This window comes from Dasypus novemcinctus, chromosome 26 (genome assembly GCF_030445035.2).
Source record: "Dasypus novemcinctus isolate mDasNov1 chromosome 26, mDasNov1.1.hap2, whole genome shotgun sequence".
In the NCBI taxonomy this organism is placed as follows: Eukaryota; Metazoa; Chordata; class Mammalia; order Cingulata; family Dasypodidae; genus Dasypus; species Dasypus novemcinctus.
Window position 1 is genome coordinate 5,153,728 of NC_080698.1, and position 16,338 is coordinate 5,170,065.

The 16,338-nt window shown below is 39.8% G+C and overlaps 1 protein-coding gene across 1 annotated transcript in view; it reads left to right on the plus strand.

The window, feature by feature from the left end:
- Positions 1 to 1,667: 1,667 nt before the first annotated feature.
- TOPAZ1 (testis and ovary specific TOPAZ 1) overlaps positions 1,668 to 16,338 on the plus strand; it is a 112,335-nt gene continuing 97,664 nt past the window's right edge. The window contains 3 exon segments of the mRNA XM_058288999.1: positions 1,668 to 2,022; positions 2,482 to 4,930; positions 15,744 to 15,805. Of these exon segments, the coding sequence (XP_058144982.1) occupies positions 1,668 to 2,022; positions 2,482 to 4,930; positions 15,744 to 15,805 (2,866 nt within the window).

Genomic DNA, 16,338 nt, shown 5'->3' on the forward strand with positions numbered 1-16,338 from the left:
AGGGCATCCATGTACCACATGGGAGGTCCACGGTTCAAACCCCGCAAGGAGCTGGCCCATGCGCAGTACTGATGCACGCAAGGAGTGTCCTGCCATGCAGGGGTGTCCCCCGCATAGGGGAGCCCCATGTGCAAGGAGCGCACCCCTTAAGGAGAGCCGCCCAGCATGAATGAAAGTGCAGCCTGCCCAAGAATGGTGCTGCACACACAGAGAGCTGACACAACAAGATGATGCAACAAAAAAAGAAACACAGATTCCTGGTGCCGCTGATAAGGATAGAAGCAGTCACAGAAGAACACACAGCAAATGCACACAGAGAGCAGACAACTGGGGGTTGGGGGAGAGGGAGAGAGATAAATAAAAAAATAAATCTTTAAAAAGAAAAAAGATAATTAAAAAAAAAAATCCTGACTCTCGGACATAAAAATGAACCTGTGTTAAAGATTTTATTTCTGTCACCAGGCAGGTTTCATAACTGGTTCGAAGGACAAATGCAAAGAATATATTTATAGAGCAGGGATATTGAAATAAATATGCAAATGGAGGCAAAACTGGCTTCTTTCACAGTGGGTAAGTCAATTGCACTTCTACTGAATGAATTTGCATGTCTATAGACAGTTATTTTGCATTAGTACTTCACTACAACTTAGTGTTGCAAAATAGTCCGCATAAAATCTCAGCAAAACAGCTCCCATAGAATTAGATCCAATGAAGTCTAGGCCTGGTTATCTATTGAAGCACAAACCCCCCACCCTCCCCTCAGTACCAGCAATAAGAGAGAAATTGCTTAAATAGTCAGGAACTACGTAGTGAAAGGCCTGGAAAACACAGAGTTTGGACTATTTTTCAGTTATAGACTGTGAACAAAAGAGGCTCATAAAGGATCAAGCTGGGGACCGCCAAGATCCCCAGTCACTGGGGAGGGGGAAGTGGGGAGGGGACATGACTAAAATGGCACAAGGATAGAGGATTGAATAAAATCTAGGCTGACACAGGTCAGTCCACAAAGTTTGAGGACCAGAGTCATGGTAATGGCAAAGGGTAGAGTGACTTGACAAACCCTTCGGAGAGTAGACTCAAGCAGATTTCGTGAATGTGGATGTGAGGGATGGAGTGGAAAGAAGCCCGTCTCCGGTGTTCCAGTTTTCTGACTTAAATGATTAGGTAGGTGAGGGCGCATCCACGCAACCTTGTGAGGATACATGGCTCAGTTTTGCACATCCTGAGTTAGAAGTGCCTGGGGGATATCTGGATGAACACACAGGAAGGGCAGTTTCAAAAATAACCCCGCGGGACTTGGGACGCTTTTCCATGTACTTGGCCCACTGCGAGGGGCAGCAGGCGGGAGGACCCTGAAGGACTAGGGAGGGTGGGCGCAGCTGGGGACGGCCCCCACGACCCCGCGGGCCACGTGGAACTCTCTCTACCCGAAGGGGCCGGACCAGCGGAGCTCGCGGCCGCTCTGCCCGTTGGGGACAGCCGCACCAACCCCGGACCAGGCCGCGCGGGCCCCACTTCCGCTTCCGGCCCCGGGCTCGGCGGCGGGCGGCGCGGGGCGGGGCCGGGGGCCGTGGGCGCCTGCGGCGGGAGCAGCGTTCGCGCGGCCGGCGGCTCCCGTGAGAGGGCGCGGCGAGGCCCGGGCCGGCAGGGCGGGCGGCCGGGGGCGGATGCGGCGGCCGCCACCTCCTCAGGGCGCCGCGGCGGCCCCGAGGCGTGAAGGCGACGCGCGGGGCTCGAGGAAGCGAGGCCGGCGGGCGGCGCCCGGGCCCGGCGAGGCGGGAGTCCGCGGCCCTGAGGCCTGGGGGCGCGAGGAGAGGAGGCTGAAGAGAATGGTGGCCCGGGCGTCTGGAAGAGAAGAGGTGGAAAGTGGGAAGTCGAGTGAGGCGTCCGGGGCTGGGAAGGCCGCGAGGCGGCGAGTGGAGGGGTCGGAGGGCCCCAGGCGCCCGGGCGCGTCGAGGGCGGACGCGCCTAGCACGGAAGCGGCGAAGGAGGCGGAGCTCCCCTTGCAGTCGGGAAGACCCTGTAAGAAAGCCCCCCTGGTCGCTCCTCTTCTCGCCTTTGCACCTCGGTCTGTCTGCTCCATCCTTGTTTCACCATTATTCTGTAACCTTAATCTGCATGGTCTTTAAAGAAGCATATGATTGACCAGGAGGAAGAGGGAAAATAGGGATTCTCTTGAAGTGTGTGCCCCCTTAGGAGCCCTTGGTCAGAATTTTTACTGGAGGAATTCCCACTCAGAATCTCTTTCGGCTAGTGTGAAATGGTGAGGTTAAGGCTTATTAAAGCTGCTTTAGAAATGATAGAGGTTTTTTTTGTAGTTCCCTAATTGAAATTAGGTCTTTCTTTAAAAACCAGTAATGTTTCCACACAGCTGTTCAGAGAAATAAAGATGGATGGTTTTACAAAGTTTTATTTTAAATGGTATTGTTGTTTCCAATTCAATATAAAATCTTTTCTGGTGTGTTTTGTTGTTTTGGTCAGCCAAGGAAAAAAGAAAAGTTACTGAAGCCTCAAGTGATGATCCACAGCCAGGGATTGACCTGGTAAGGAAGGACTCATTAACGGGTTGGGAATCTTACCAAACAGTGGAGTACAGTGAATTTCAAAGTATGGGTTTCTTACAGTCTTGGGGTAAGGAATGTGTGGTTGAAGGTATTTAGAGAAGAATTCTAATAAAAAAGTTTAAAAGTTTAGAAAGCCCATCTCTCAAAGTAACTGAAAATAAGGCTACACAAAATATTAAGGTTGAATTCCAAGATGAACTGTACAAGAATACTCTGAAATATTCTTGTAACAGCTTGTCACCTGGAATAGAAAATAATTCCATCTTTAAATTACATGATTGCAATTGTCTCCCCCATTTCAAGGGTTGTAATGACGACACCAACCATGCATGTAAGCCTGATGTTGGATGTATGCATGTAGCAGAAAATTCCTTGAAGTTAAAGAAAGAAAATCTTAGGAGTCTTTCAGAGAAGAGGGACACAAATAGTATTCCTCAACTTTTACAAAATGAAGAAAATTTAATGGGAATAAATAAGTTATTGCTTAAAGAGAGTGATTTATGCCAAAGTACAAATAATGGTTTGCTTCCCTGCCTTCAAAATGAAAAAAGCATATATTCAATAGAGAAGAGCAACAGTGGGAGAAAACCCAGGAAGAAGATGAAGTTGTCTGAAAAAGGAGGTGAAACAGTCATTGAGATGAGCTTCTCTAATGTGTATAACAAGACTGAGTTGGTGTTACAGGAAAATCAAACATGTGCTGAGTATAAAGAAGGGACTTTAGAGGCTAAAAAAGGTCCTTTAAATGTTTTGAGAAAAGTGAACCAGAATGCACTATCTCCAATGGATCATTCATTAAGTCTCCCAGAAATGTTAGGAAAAAAAACGATTCTTGAACATCATATAACTACTACATTTCAGAAAACCCTTGAACCGCTTTTGAAAGAAGTAAAGAATGCTTCAGAGCCCTTAGGATGTAAAAACATGGAGCCCGAAGATATTAAGTCAGTGAAAAGCTCAACAGCGAAATCACCTAGTGATACAGCTGATCTTTCTGATTGCCATCATATTGAACAGAGATCTTCACTGGAGGACTTGGGAAAGGAAGCTGAAGATTTGAAGTTAAGCTGTCACAGAACAATACCAATGACTGGTAAAAGAACTTGGCCTTGTTATTCATGTGCTAGAATATCTGTTCAGTGTTGGAAAAAAGCTTCCTTACCAGAATCAAATTACTTTCTTCCTGCGTGTCAGGAAAGTTTTAGTCAAGATGATTTTCTTAAACACCCAACAAACCAAACTCACTTAACTGATTCCAAATTATTGTTAGAAAATTCTAAAACAGAAACAAATACTGAATCTTCAAGTGAAGAAAAAGTGGACTCTAGCTTTAATTGTTTGTCTTCAGTTTCTGCAATAGAACCTACTTTAATGGTTATAGAGGAACCTATAATTAATGATAAAAAGGTGAGGTCCGAGGATCCAAGCAAAAGTGGATCAGAGATAATTTCTAATACTACTGAAGATACTCCATTAACTAATGTGACTCAGAGCTTAACAGGAAGTAAAAAAAAAGACAGAGGGAATGTAACAAGACTTACTGTGACAGTGGCTTCCCAGGATGGCCAGGAATCAAATAATTCTACAGGTAAAACTATCCATCGAAAATCATGCATTGCCAAGCAAACACTTGTAGTTCCAGACTTGGTTAAAATACTGAACACAGGACGACTGACTAATTTTAAAATTCCATTACTTAAAAATAAAACAGAAAAAAGAAAAGTAAGTACCAGGTCATCAGAGAGAGAAGTTTATAGCCCCCTAGAACTTCTTGACAGTTTGTCTGGAGCAGAGGTAAGACCGAAAAGAAGTAGAGAAAATGTCTCCACAGTTATTTCAGGACCTCAGTTTTTGAGCATACAAAATAATGCAACTCCAGTAAAAGCTGCTTCTGACTTATCCTGCAGTAAGAATTCCTGTAGCATATCTCCAATCTTTTCAAAGCAAGGTAATAATGAACCAGGCAATAGTGTTTCTTCCAATAAGGAAACTGTTTCTCTCCCAGTTGAAAATACTTTTTCTTGTGATCCTGGGTGTTTAGAGAAAAGTCCTACCTTCTGCTCTAAGGAACAAGAAACACTTGAAACAGGTTCCTCTGAAGTTAGCGGTAGAAAAATGACTAAGAGCATTTCAGAAATTAAGGTGGAGTTTCCAGATATTCTTAAGGCATATGAAGATGATGTCCTCTTAATTGATGTAATTCAAGATGACCCAGACCTCTTTGGAGTCTCCAGTGAAGGGGAGCCCTTGTATATGACAGAGGTACCCATGGTCAGCCAGGAACCCAGTGTTGTTGAAGCGCACCAGTCAACAGACGCCAAGCACATGGAACTTCCAGGAAAAAAAGAGCAAGGTGATGACTCGAGGTATGCATGTTCAAGTATGCCTTTTGGTACAGATTATTGTTGGGATTTCAAAGCACCTTTGGTTCTTAGGTGTCACTAACTTATCAGTGAGCATTGAAGCTCCATTGTTTTTATTTAACCCAGCCATTTATTAAATGCAATGTGGCATATTAATGCTGAGACTTAGAGTAGAAGTAAAAGATGTATATATTGGAAAATACAATGAAGCAGAAAATTAAAATGGTGATTCTTAAGGTGGCTTTTTAAATTAGTGAGATGGTTTCTTTCATAAATCAGTTAAATTTATTTTCATATCCTTTAAATATGCAGTTATTCTTTTGTTTCAGCTGGGTTACTTATATTTTAACCCATTTTATTTGGCTTGTAAAATAAATTCATTTTTTTCAGGGAACAGAGAAGCCTTGGAAAGTTTTATTTGAAGTAATTAGAATGAAAATAGAATCAATATTAAACTAATTTTCAGAGGAAAAGAGCATAAATTTAGTTTTTCTCATGGTTTTACTTTTAAGGCATGGTTTTGCTCCCAAATAGGGGAAGTTGCTGAGGCAACTTTAAATGGAGCTAGGTAGTAACCCTTCATGCTCAGGAGCTTAATTTATTCTGGTTGGCTCAAATTTCATTTAACTTTAAGTCATTTTACCGACACATTATAATTCTTCAAGCTCTATATTAGTTTATTATAGTACTTTAATATTGGAATGTTATTACTGTTAATAATGCTTAATATTGTGAACAGACTTAAACACGGAATCTAGTGGCTTATGGCTTAATTTTCTCTGGTATTTATAAATTTTTATTACCTTTATATTATACTCATCCTGATGTTCTTAGTATTGCAAGAGCTGATAACTTACTGCCGATTAGAATTGCTTTCTGTTTACCAAATGTAGGACCAAAAGCTTTATCTGTTATTTTTAACCATGTAATGAGGTAGGAGGGTAATCTCATTTTGAAATGGAAAAAATGAAGATGACAGGATATTTACACAAGGTTACCCTGCTAGTAACAGAATCTGGATTTGACCCCAGGTCTGTCTTGTTCTAAAAGTTGACCTTTATAGATTGACTTAACATTTTTAATCATCTTCTTGCCATTTAATAGCTATGTGACCTTTGGGCAAATCACTTCACCTTATCTGTAAAAAGGGAAAATACTTGCCTCAGGGTGTGAGGATTAAATCAGAGAATGATAGGGAATGTTTTAGCATGTCACTGGGCAAATAATAAAGGCACAATTAAATTTAACTTTTTTGTAAACTCTTGTTACACCGTTCTTTTCAGGAATACAAAGGAAAATTAGAGCAAATCCTGTGTTCAAGAGCTAATATCTTTGTTGGCTAATACGATGCTGACAATGCGCTTCTGTCAAAGGTAGAAAGAGAGAAATGTTGTGACTTAAAGGATAGGAAGTTTTTTCTTCCTTTTCTTTATTTTTATTTTTATTTTTTAAGAACAGTGGCTGATTTAGTAAAATTGATATGTGTTCACTACATTAAAGTGTAAAAGGGGGGAAAATCCCACCACTGAAAATAAATTTATTAGCAATTTGTATGTATCATTCTGTCATCTGTATTAGTCAGCCAAAGGGGTGCTGATGCAAAATACCAGAAATCAGTTGGTTTTTATGAAGGTTATTTATTTGGAGTAGAAGCTTAGTTACCAGACCATAAGCATAAGTTACTTCCCTAACCAAAGTCTTTTGCCACATGTTAGAGCAAGATGGCTGCTGATGTCTACCAGGGTACAGGCTTCCTGTGTTCCTCTCTTCCGGGGTTCATTTCTCTCGGGGCTCAGCTCCTCTGTTTTCTCTAAAAGGTCAGCTGTAGACTATGAGGCTCTCTAGGCTTTGCCTCTCTACACAAGGCCACCTGTATATCGGGTGACCACCTCTGTCTCTCTCCCCTAGGCTTCTGCTGTGTCTAAGGAGCCATCTCTCTTCCTCTATGTGCTTGCTTCTTGGGGCTCCAGCTCAAAAATTCCAACTCCCTTTTCTGCGGTGTAGTTCCTCTGGGATGCAGTGTCCTACTGACATTGCCCATTCAAAGCCTTAATTGTTATTTAAGCAAGTGAAAGTGAAACCTCTGAATTCAATATACTGTAGTGGGCCTGGAGGGACAGACCAGTTTACAAGCATAATCCAATATCTATTTTTGGAGTTCATAAGCCATATCAAACTGCTACAGCATCTATTTAAGCATATTTAGAAAAAGTTGGATCATGCCATTTTTCAGTGGAAACATTAAATTTAATTTTATTTACATTTAACTAGAGATAGAGGGGGCTGAAGTGAAACTAAAGGGTTTACTGAATAAATCTCTCTCTTTACCACAAGAAGTTAGTTTCTGAAATTTCTCTTTAAAATTAATAAGAAAGATTATTCTAAAAGCTTGAGTTTTCCTGTCATGACCTTTAAAATTGTGTTCCAACTTTAGATAGCAGCATTTACTTTCTCTATAGAAAAGATGAGCAAGCATAGTAGTTACATGTCCACTTTTCTTCCCAATCCTGCCACAGCATTTTTGTTTACAATTTTTGTTTTAATGGCCTTATGCTATTTACATTCTCTTCAGTAATCTGAATTCCCAAATATTTTTACTTAGTTCTAATTTAAGTGGATTCAGTGCATACCACCAGTCCTTTTACTTTCCCCTGTTTTTTTAAGATTTTATTTCTCTCCCCTTCCCCCTCCCATTCTGCTCTCTATGTCAATTTGCTGTGTGTTCTTCTGTGTCCGCTTGCATTCTTGTCAGGTGGCACTGGGAATCTGTCTCTTTTTGTAGTGTCATCTTTCTGCATCAGCTCTCTGTGTGTGCGGTGCCACTCCTAGGCAGGCTTCTCTCTTTTCATGCAAGGCGGCTCTCCTTGCAGGGCTCACTCCCTTGTGCATAGGGCACCCCTACATGGGGAGGACCCCTGCATGGCATGGCCTTCAGTGCACATCAGCACTGCACATGGGCCAGCTCACCACATGGGCCAGGAGGCCCTGGGTATCAAACCCTGGACCTCCCATATGGTAGGCAGTCACTCTATCAGTTGAACCACATCTGCTTCCCTTTTCCCTGTTCTTGACTCTTTATCTCTTAGTTGGCTAGATTTTAAAGCAAATTTTTTTTTTCAAGATGGGTTCATGATTGCTATGATGTTCCCTTAGGTTTTATATTCAAGAAAGTTGATCAAAAGTGGATTATCTGGGTGTAAAATTCTTAGTTTACAATTTCCATCTCACAATATTGCTGCCCTGCTTTCTGGCTTTGAATGCTATAGTGAGGTCTGACGTCAAACTGATTCTTCCACTGCCTCTCTTGAAACTACCTTTTTTTTTTTTTTCCCTATTCTGTCTTGGGATTTTTTATTATGTATCAGTTTTTCCTGGGACAAGGTAGAGCCGTTTTAGTTTGCAGTATTAAGTTTTTATTTCAGGTAATTTTTCTGTTACTGACTTGGAACTTGATTTCTATTCATTTCAAAAGCATCAGTTATTCTTTCATAATTGGTTTTCCTTTGCCTTTCACATCTGCTTCTGAAGTTTCAGTTTTTAAATAAACTTGAAAATTTCCTATTATTTTAATATTTTCAATTTAAAAATTTTTTTCTTGCACTGGAAATACCAGTTTTACAGTCATCCACAATACTGGTTAAACCTTATGAGGGAAAAGTGGAGGGATGATAACCACAGGAACTGCCAATAGTTGCAAGAAAATTATTAATGGTTCCAGGATTAAATGAAGCTTAAGAAAATATAAGGTATCAGTTCTGGCTCTTTTGCCAATCAGTTGTTTGTTCATATACTCTCACCCTACCCCAACTCACCCCAACCCCAGCAAGACATTGAGAGGTTGAAACCTTGTTAAAATGAGATCCTGTTCTACAAGAAGAGAAATAAAAGATGTGACTGTTAGTCCCAGATATTGTAGAAATGGGCAGATTTTGGTAAAAACGGGTGGACCGGCTTGGGTTGATGTAATGGTCAAGGCAGAGTATTCTCAGTTACGTGCTTAGGGAGAATATGTAAGGTGTTTTAAGTCATGTTAGAATGTTTAGTCATTATAGGTCTCCATGGTAAGGAAAGGCCCTTTTTAAATCCAAACCATTAGGAGTGAAGCACTTTAAAATTCATCCACAAAAACTTGAACTGGTGAGCTTGGAAATATGTAATGAGTAAAATTGGCAAAACTTTTGAATTAGCCTTTGAGTATAGTTGAAAATGATCTGTTAATATATACTAGAACATAGATTTATTTTCAATCACAATTTTGTTATTTGCTAAAATATCAAATAATATCACATAGTGGATCATTGAGATTATAAGAATCTGCCAGAAATCCAGGGGAATTGCCACATAAGTAGAATGTATCTAATGTCTTTAAAAATATATATATATAAACTTAAGTACTAAGAATATGAGGAATTTAGAAACAAGAGAGATGAGAAGACATCTTGGAAAAGATGACATGTACTGATCCTTTAAATTTGGATTGATTTAGATTAACAAAAGGGAAGAGGTGAAAAAATTTGATAGGGGAAGAGAAATAATTAGGAAAATGTGGTAAAAAGGTAAAGGTAGATATGAATATAACTGTGTAGGGAAGGCTATGAATGAAGCCTTTCCTGACTCTTATCAGGCAGAGTTAGTAGCTCTTTTGTGTTCTCGTAGCAACTTTTTTTTTTTTTTTTTAGATTTATTTATTTATTTAATTTCCCCCCCTCCCCTGGTTGTCTGTTCTTGGTGTCTATTTGCTGCGTCTTGTTTCTTTGTCCGCTTCTGTTGTCATCAGCGGCACGGGAAGTGTGGGCGGCGCCATTCCTGGGCAGGCTGCTCTTTCTTTTCACGCTGGGCGGCTTTTCCTCACGGGTGCACCCTGTGTGGCACGGCACTCCTTGCGCGCATCGGCACTCCTTGCGCGCATCAGCACTGCGCATGGCCAGCTCCACACGGGTCAAGGAGGCCCCGGGGTTTGAACCACGGACCTCCCATATGGTAGACGGACGCCCTAACCACTGGGCCAAAGTCCGTTTCCCCTCATAGCACCTTATACTTCCTCAGTTATGACACTGATTTATGATCGTATAATTGACATCTTTCTTACCTGCGGAATTTTGGACTCCTTGAGGATAGGAAATGGCCTTGTCTTACTTACCTTTGCAAGTCCAGTCCTTCATACACCAAGGGAGAGAGAGAATTTGTTTTTAATTCCTACTGTATTATAGGCTATTTCTTGAATGCCTAGATTGGAATATATGTGAGTTAAGATGGGGAATCCTTTCTTTCTGAAGCAAATGGATGTTGAAGAATAGAGGGAAATAAGATTTGATTAGTAGAGTAATGCCTGATTAAGGAGGTCTAGAAAGTCAGGCATGATGATTGGAATTTAGGTATAGAATTGGTTCTGGTATTCAGTGGGAAAAAAGAGATGTGCAGGCATATCACTGTCACAAACTGGACTCTTACTGTAGAGTCTGGAGCCAGTAAATAATCAACACAAATTTATAGAGGGAAAAACCCCACCTGACACCAGTGCACAAAAAATAAAACCCTACCACTTTTGCCCAGATGTTTGTGTCCTATCTTTCTCAAAATCTGATTTAACTTCCTAAGAGGTTGGCTTTATAGAGTAGAGTAATCATATCACTAGTTTTACCATACTAGATTTCTGCCAGATATAAAGATTATTCTCTTTGTATTTACACCCTTTGGCGTCTCTTTCAAGGAGCTTACTCTGCTCCATTCTCTTTCCCTTGAATATGTGGGGCACTCTATACTACAAATGTTTACACTTAATTGTAAGAATTGACATTTAGTAAGTTATGTGTCTAATGCGGGGTGGACACATTATTTCACTTAGTGGAACAATTTCTAAGGTTGAAACACTCCATATGTTTAGAATTGAGTCAAAGTGTTTTACTTCCCAAAGGACACACAGCTAGTAAGTATCAAGAGTGAGATCTGAATACCTCTCCCAAACAGCATGCTGGAAAAAAGATGTTTTACATTACACACTTAGAAGTATATGAAATGATAGATTTATAAAACAATGTTTTCTGTACTATAAGTCATATAATCTCACTTTGTATTTTATTCTGTTTCATTTTTTTAAATCCTGGTAGAGACCCAGGAAATAGATTTCATCACCTACTTGAAAAATAACTGTTCTGGTAGAGGATAAGCTTGATGTAACCTGTGTAGTTCTTCAGAGTTGATTTACTCCTCTTTTTCCCCTCCTTTTTTGCTCAGACCTTCTCTTTGGCATCCTCTGTTTTTTTTCCTAGCCTGACCTGTCTGTCCCTGTTTTCTCTCCTTTCCTTTTTCTATCCATTATCATTGTTTTTTCCCCTTTCCTCTCCCTTTCCACTCCACCAATGAAGAATCATAACTTTCCATTCCACCAATACAAAATTTTAAAATATTTGTGATTTTATTTTATATCTTTAATTTAGGTTCAACTAATTTGTCTCTCAATTTCAAGATAAAACTAAACTACAATTTTACCTCCTTGTAAGTTAGTTATTCATCATAGAAAAGTGTCTCATCTATATTATAATATTATAAAAAGCAATATTATAAATAGTATCTTAATACTTTGAAGTTAAGCAATACACTTACTATACCTATTTATGAATGGAAGTTTCAGGGTAATTAGAAGCAAATATCCCTCAGTTCTTCTATATTTATTGGGTGACTTAATCCTGTTCATGTTATTACCTTAATACCTCCCATAGCTGTTCTTTCCTCTCAGTTCTCATTGTTAATATCTTTCTCCTAGATTATTGTAATGGGCTACTGGTTAATCTTCCTGCACTCTTAGTTATATCATCTGCCATAGTGATACTCTGAAGTAGAAATTGATCTGCCCTTGAATGCTTACAGTTTTTCCATGGCTCTCAGCTACCTGAAGATAGAATCTAAATTGCTTGGCCTGACTTTTTAAGGCTTTTTCATAGATCTGCATCCACTCCCTCTGTGACTATTCTAGTGTTGAGGGGAGAAAATTGAGGTGAAAAGATAAACGCAGCAAGCAACTTCTTGTTTTCACAGTGTACCATGTACTTGAATAATTTTGCATATGTTTCTTTACCTGGACATCTCTTTCTTTCAGTTATCCTTCCAATCCCATCTCAGATGTAATCCCAGGTATTTGGTCCTCTGCTCTAAAAGTTCTCTAGCCACATATCTCAATATGGTATATCTGTACTGGGAGGTCCTAAAAAAGAGAGAGTTCTCTTCATTTGGATCTCCCCAGAGTCTGACACTGTGTGCCCGGAATATGGTACATGCAGGGTGTATAGGGAGCAATTGGACGCATATGGACCATGTCTTCATTGAGCTTTTAGCCTATCAAGGAACACAAATAAGCAATTGCAAAAAGATATATTAGGAGATGTGCAAGATGTTAAAGAAACACATCGCCAAGACAACTTCTCTAGGCTTCCTGGTCAAAGTGACATTTACGATGAGCATAAATGGATGGATAGGAATTGGGCAATAGATGAGGAAAAGGAAGTAAATTCTATCACAGACAGAAGTATTACCTTTGCCTAGATGAAGGCCCACAGGAAAGAACATGGCACAACTAAGAGACAGAATCAGTATCCCATGGCTTTGTGTTCAAATGGCAAGAATTGAAGCTAGAGAATGTGCAGAAGTTTAGTCATGAAGGTCCTCACAATTTACCATGAGATTTTCCTTCTGAATTGCAACATTTTTGAGAGGGTCAAATGAGGAGCTAATAATATGATAGGATAATGGGGATAAACAAACCATCTTAGGCAAACAAAAACTTATAGTGAATTTGAACTTTATCCTAGGAGCAAATAGGAAATAACTGAAGGACTCTCAAGTAGAGAATTTGATCAGATTTACATGTTTTAGTTTCCTGGTTGCTTAAGCAAATACTGTGAAATGGGTCGGTTAAACAGTGGGAATTTATTTCCTCATGGCTGAGGCTGGGAAAAAGTCCACATCAAGGTGTCATCAAGGTGCTGATGCTTTCTTCCCAAAAACTGGCATTCTGGGGCTGGCTGCAGCATTTCTTGGTCTTTAGCTTGTCACATAGCCAGGCACGTGGCAGTATCTCCTGGTCTCTCCCTTCTCTTCCTGGTTCCATTGATGTTCAGCTTCTTGCTTCCTGTGGCTTTCTCCCTGTCTGAATTTCCCTCTGCTTATAACAAACTCCATTAATAGGATTAAGATCCATCCTGATTGGGCTGGGCCACACTTTAATTGAAGTAGCCTCATCAAAAGATCCTGCTTACAATAGGTTCACACCCGCAGGAATGGATTAAATTTAAGAACTTGGTTTTTTTTTCTGGGGTACATAAAGCTTCAAACCACCACCGTTTAAAATCACCATATTTATAATGTAGAGAATAAGTTGGCAGGGAGTTATTATAATAAGTAGGCCAAAAGGGCACCGACTTGGCCCAATGGATAGGGCGTCCACCTACCACATGGGAGGTCCACAGTTCAAACCCCAGGCCTCCTTGACCCGTGTGGAGGTGGCCCATGTGCAGTGCTGATTCGCGCAAGGAGTGCCCTGCCACACAGGGGTGTCCCCCGCATAGGGGAGCCCTACGTGCAAGGAGTGCGCCCCGTAAGGAGAGCCGCCCAGCGTGAAAGGAAGTGCAGCCTGCCCAGGAATGGCGCCGCACACATAGAGAGCTGACGCAGTGGGATGATGCAACAAAAAGAGACACAGATTCCCGGTGCCACTGATAAGGATAGAAGTGGTCACAGAAGAACACGCAGCAAATGGACAGAGAGCAGACAACTGGGGGGATGGGGGGGAGAGAAATAAAATAAAAATATATATATCTTAAAAAAAAGGGCACGGAAACTTCAAACACAGAAGTGAGAGTAGGAGTCACAGAATATGACTGGATTTGAGAGCAGCTTAGGAAGTGTATTAGCCTTAGCCAAAGGGGTGTTTATGCAATATACCAGAAATTGGTTGGTCTTTATAAAGGGTATTTATTTGGGGTAGGAGCTTACAGATACCAGGCCATAAAGCATAAATTATTTCCCTCACCAAAGTCTATTTTCACATGTTGGAGCAAGATGCTGCTGACATCTGTGAGGGTTCAGGCTTTCTGGGTTCTTCTAGGCTCAGTTCCTTTGTTTTCTCCACAAGGTCAGCTGTAGTCTATGATGCTCTCTAGGCTGTGCCTCTCTCCACAAGGTCAGCTGTGAACTATCAGGCGAATGGCTCTCTCTCTCATTAAAAACCCTCAACTCTGTCTTTTGCTATGTCTTTTATCTGTGAGTCCTCACCTACCGAAGGGTGGGGACTCAACGCCCTACTGGCTCAAGAGGTTTACATGGTTACTTAATCAAGTAAACCTATCAATCCAATATAATCTAAAATGCGCAGAGGAAAAGATCAGTTTACAAACATAATCCAGTATTTCTTTTTGGAATTCATCAATATTATCAAACTGTTACAGGAAGTGAAGATTGATTTAATCAGATTGGGTGGGGCACAGGGATAAGTGAAGGACAATACTTGGTTTTTCTTGTATCTCAGAGAAGAGCATTCTCATTCCTCTCAGATGCACAGGGACAGGGTTGAGGAGCAGGTGAAGTCAACTTTAGACATTTTGAGTTGGAGAGGCCTTTGAGATACTGAAATGGAACACTTCTAGTAGATGGCCACTTAGAAAAAAGTCTGAATTAGAGAAAGATTTGCCTATGTATGTGTTTTTATTTGTATTATTTATATTCCCATCCTTCAAACTGTGTCCTAATTGATTCTAAGGTATATGTTTGGGAAAATATAGTTTCAAAGAATGGTGTGTATACAAAATGTTTCTGTTTTCCTCTTTCTTGACTAGAAGTAATCTTCACTGATGAAAAGGAATAGAGCTGTGAGATGTTTAATCATTTATTAAATAAATGTTGAAATTATGGGTGTTTATTATATTTTTTGTACTTGAATGTATTTAAAATTTTTATCTAAATATTTAAAAACAGAATAGTGTTTGGCCATTTGTATTTGAATGGCTATGATATATATTTCTTACTTAATGAACCTATGCTATTAGTTTTTTTTTTAATTCTTAAAAGATTTATTTTATTTATTTATTCTCACCCCCTTGTTTGCACTTGCTGTGTCTATTCATCTTCCTTGTTTTTTTTAGGAGGCACTGGGAACCAAACCTCGGACTTCCCATGTGGTAGGCAGGAGCTCAGTCACTTGAGCCACAACCACTTCCCACTGTTGGTGTTAAAAACATTCTATTTCATTTAATCCTCACAATAACCTCATGAATAGGTGGTATTCTCATTTTACAGATAAGGTCAGACTTTAAAAGGTTAAGTAATTTTACAGTAAATGGTAGAAAAATACTTGAATCTAGGTTGGTCTAACTTTGATCTCCATAGCCTTAATCTTTAGACTTTATATTATGTTTAGGGACCACAAAAAATTCAAACCTTTGTTCTCAAGCTGTCTTCCTTTTACACTGACAGTAAGATAAAACACATACATACTTGATGAGTAGAAGCTAAACACTGTCTTGTATCTTGTATAGGTGTAATGATTTATATATTTGTAAATGCTTGGTCTACCTCATTGGGTTCTCTTTGAGTAACAAAGGTGAATGGCAGCACTGCATAACAATTAAGGCAGTATGTGAGTGAAAACCAAGAGAGTGATCTGTGCAGATGTACTGGGTTCTGAATCCCAATGTGGTACTTTGTCCTGGAGGACTTGAGGTCATGTTTACCAGCTGCTAAAGCAAATATTTTATAGTGCTGAGCAAGGTGGATAGTTCTGCTTGGGAAATGTTATAGTGTTTAAGCTCTCTTTGCTTTATAATAGAAAACTTCTGATACTGGACCCTGGATTGGTGAAGTCAGAAATCTGTGATCCCGTGTCAACAGGTAGGATTGGACATTTTCAGGATAGGCAGTATTGAAGTGTCTCTCTTTATCCCCATTCAGGCTTAGTCAAAAAATAGGAAATTTATCATTTACAGTCTGTTAACCATGTGTTTTACAGTTAGTCAGCTTTCTCAGTTGGCAGATCAGACTGGTTGGCAGATCACATTTTGAGATTTTTCCATTTGATTATTTAAAAAGCAACTTTGTTAGGCTTTATCTACAAAGGATAGATAATTGACCTCAGCAATTTTTATAGTCTTATTTTGAAATTGAATTTTTTCATAATTGACAGCTAATTATAAGTTTACCTGGATTTGTACATCACAGGAGATAGTTTAATATGAAACTTAGTTTTACTTTGACTTCCAAGTTTTAAAAATATAGTGAAGATAACAGGAGATGACCAAGAAAGATTCTTATATTTATTTATCTTGAAATGTCTATCACTTTATGTTAACTGCCAACTCTTTTTAAACCATATATATTGGTGTTATTTTCCTGGAGAGGGTGGAATAATTATATAATTTACTGAA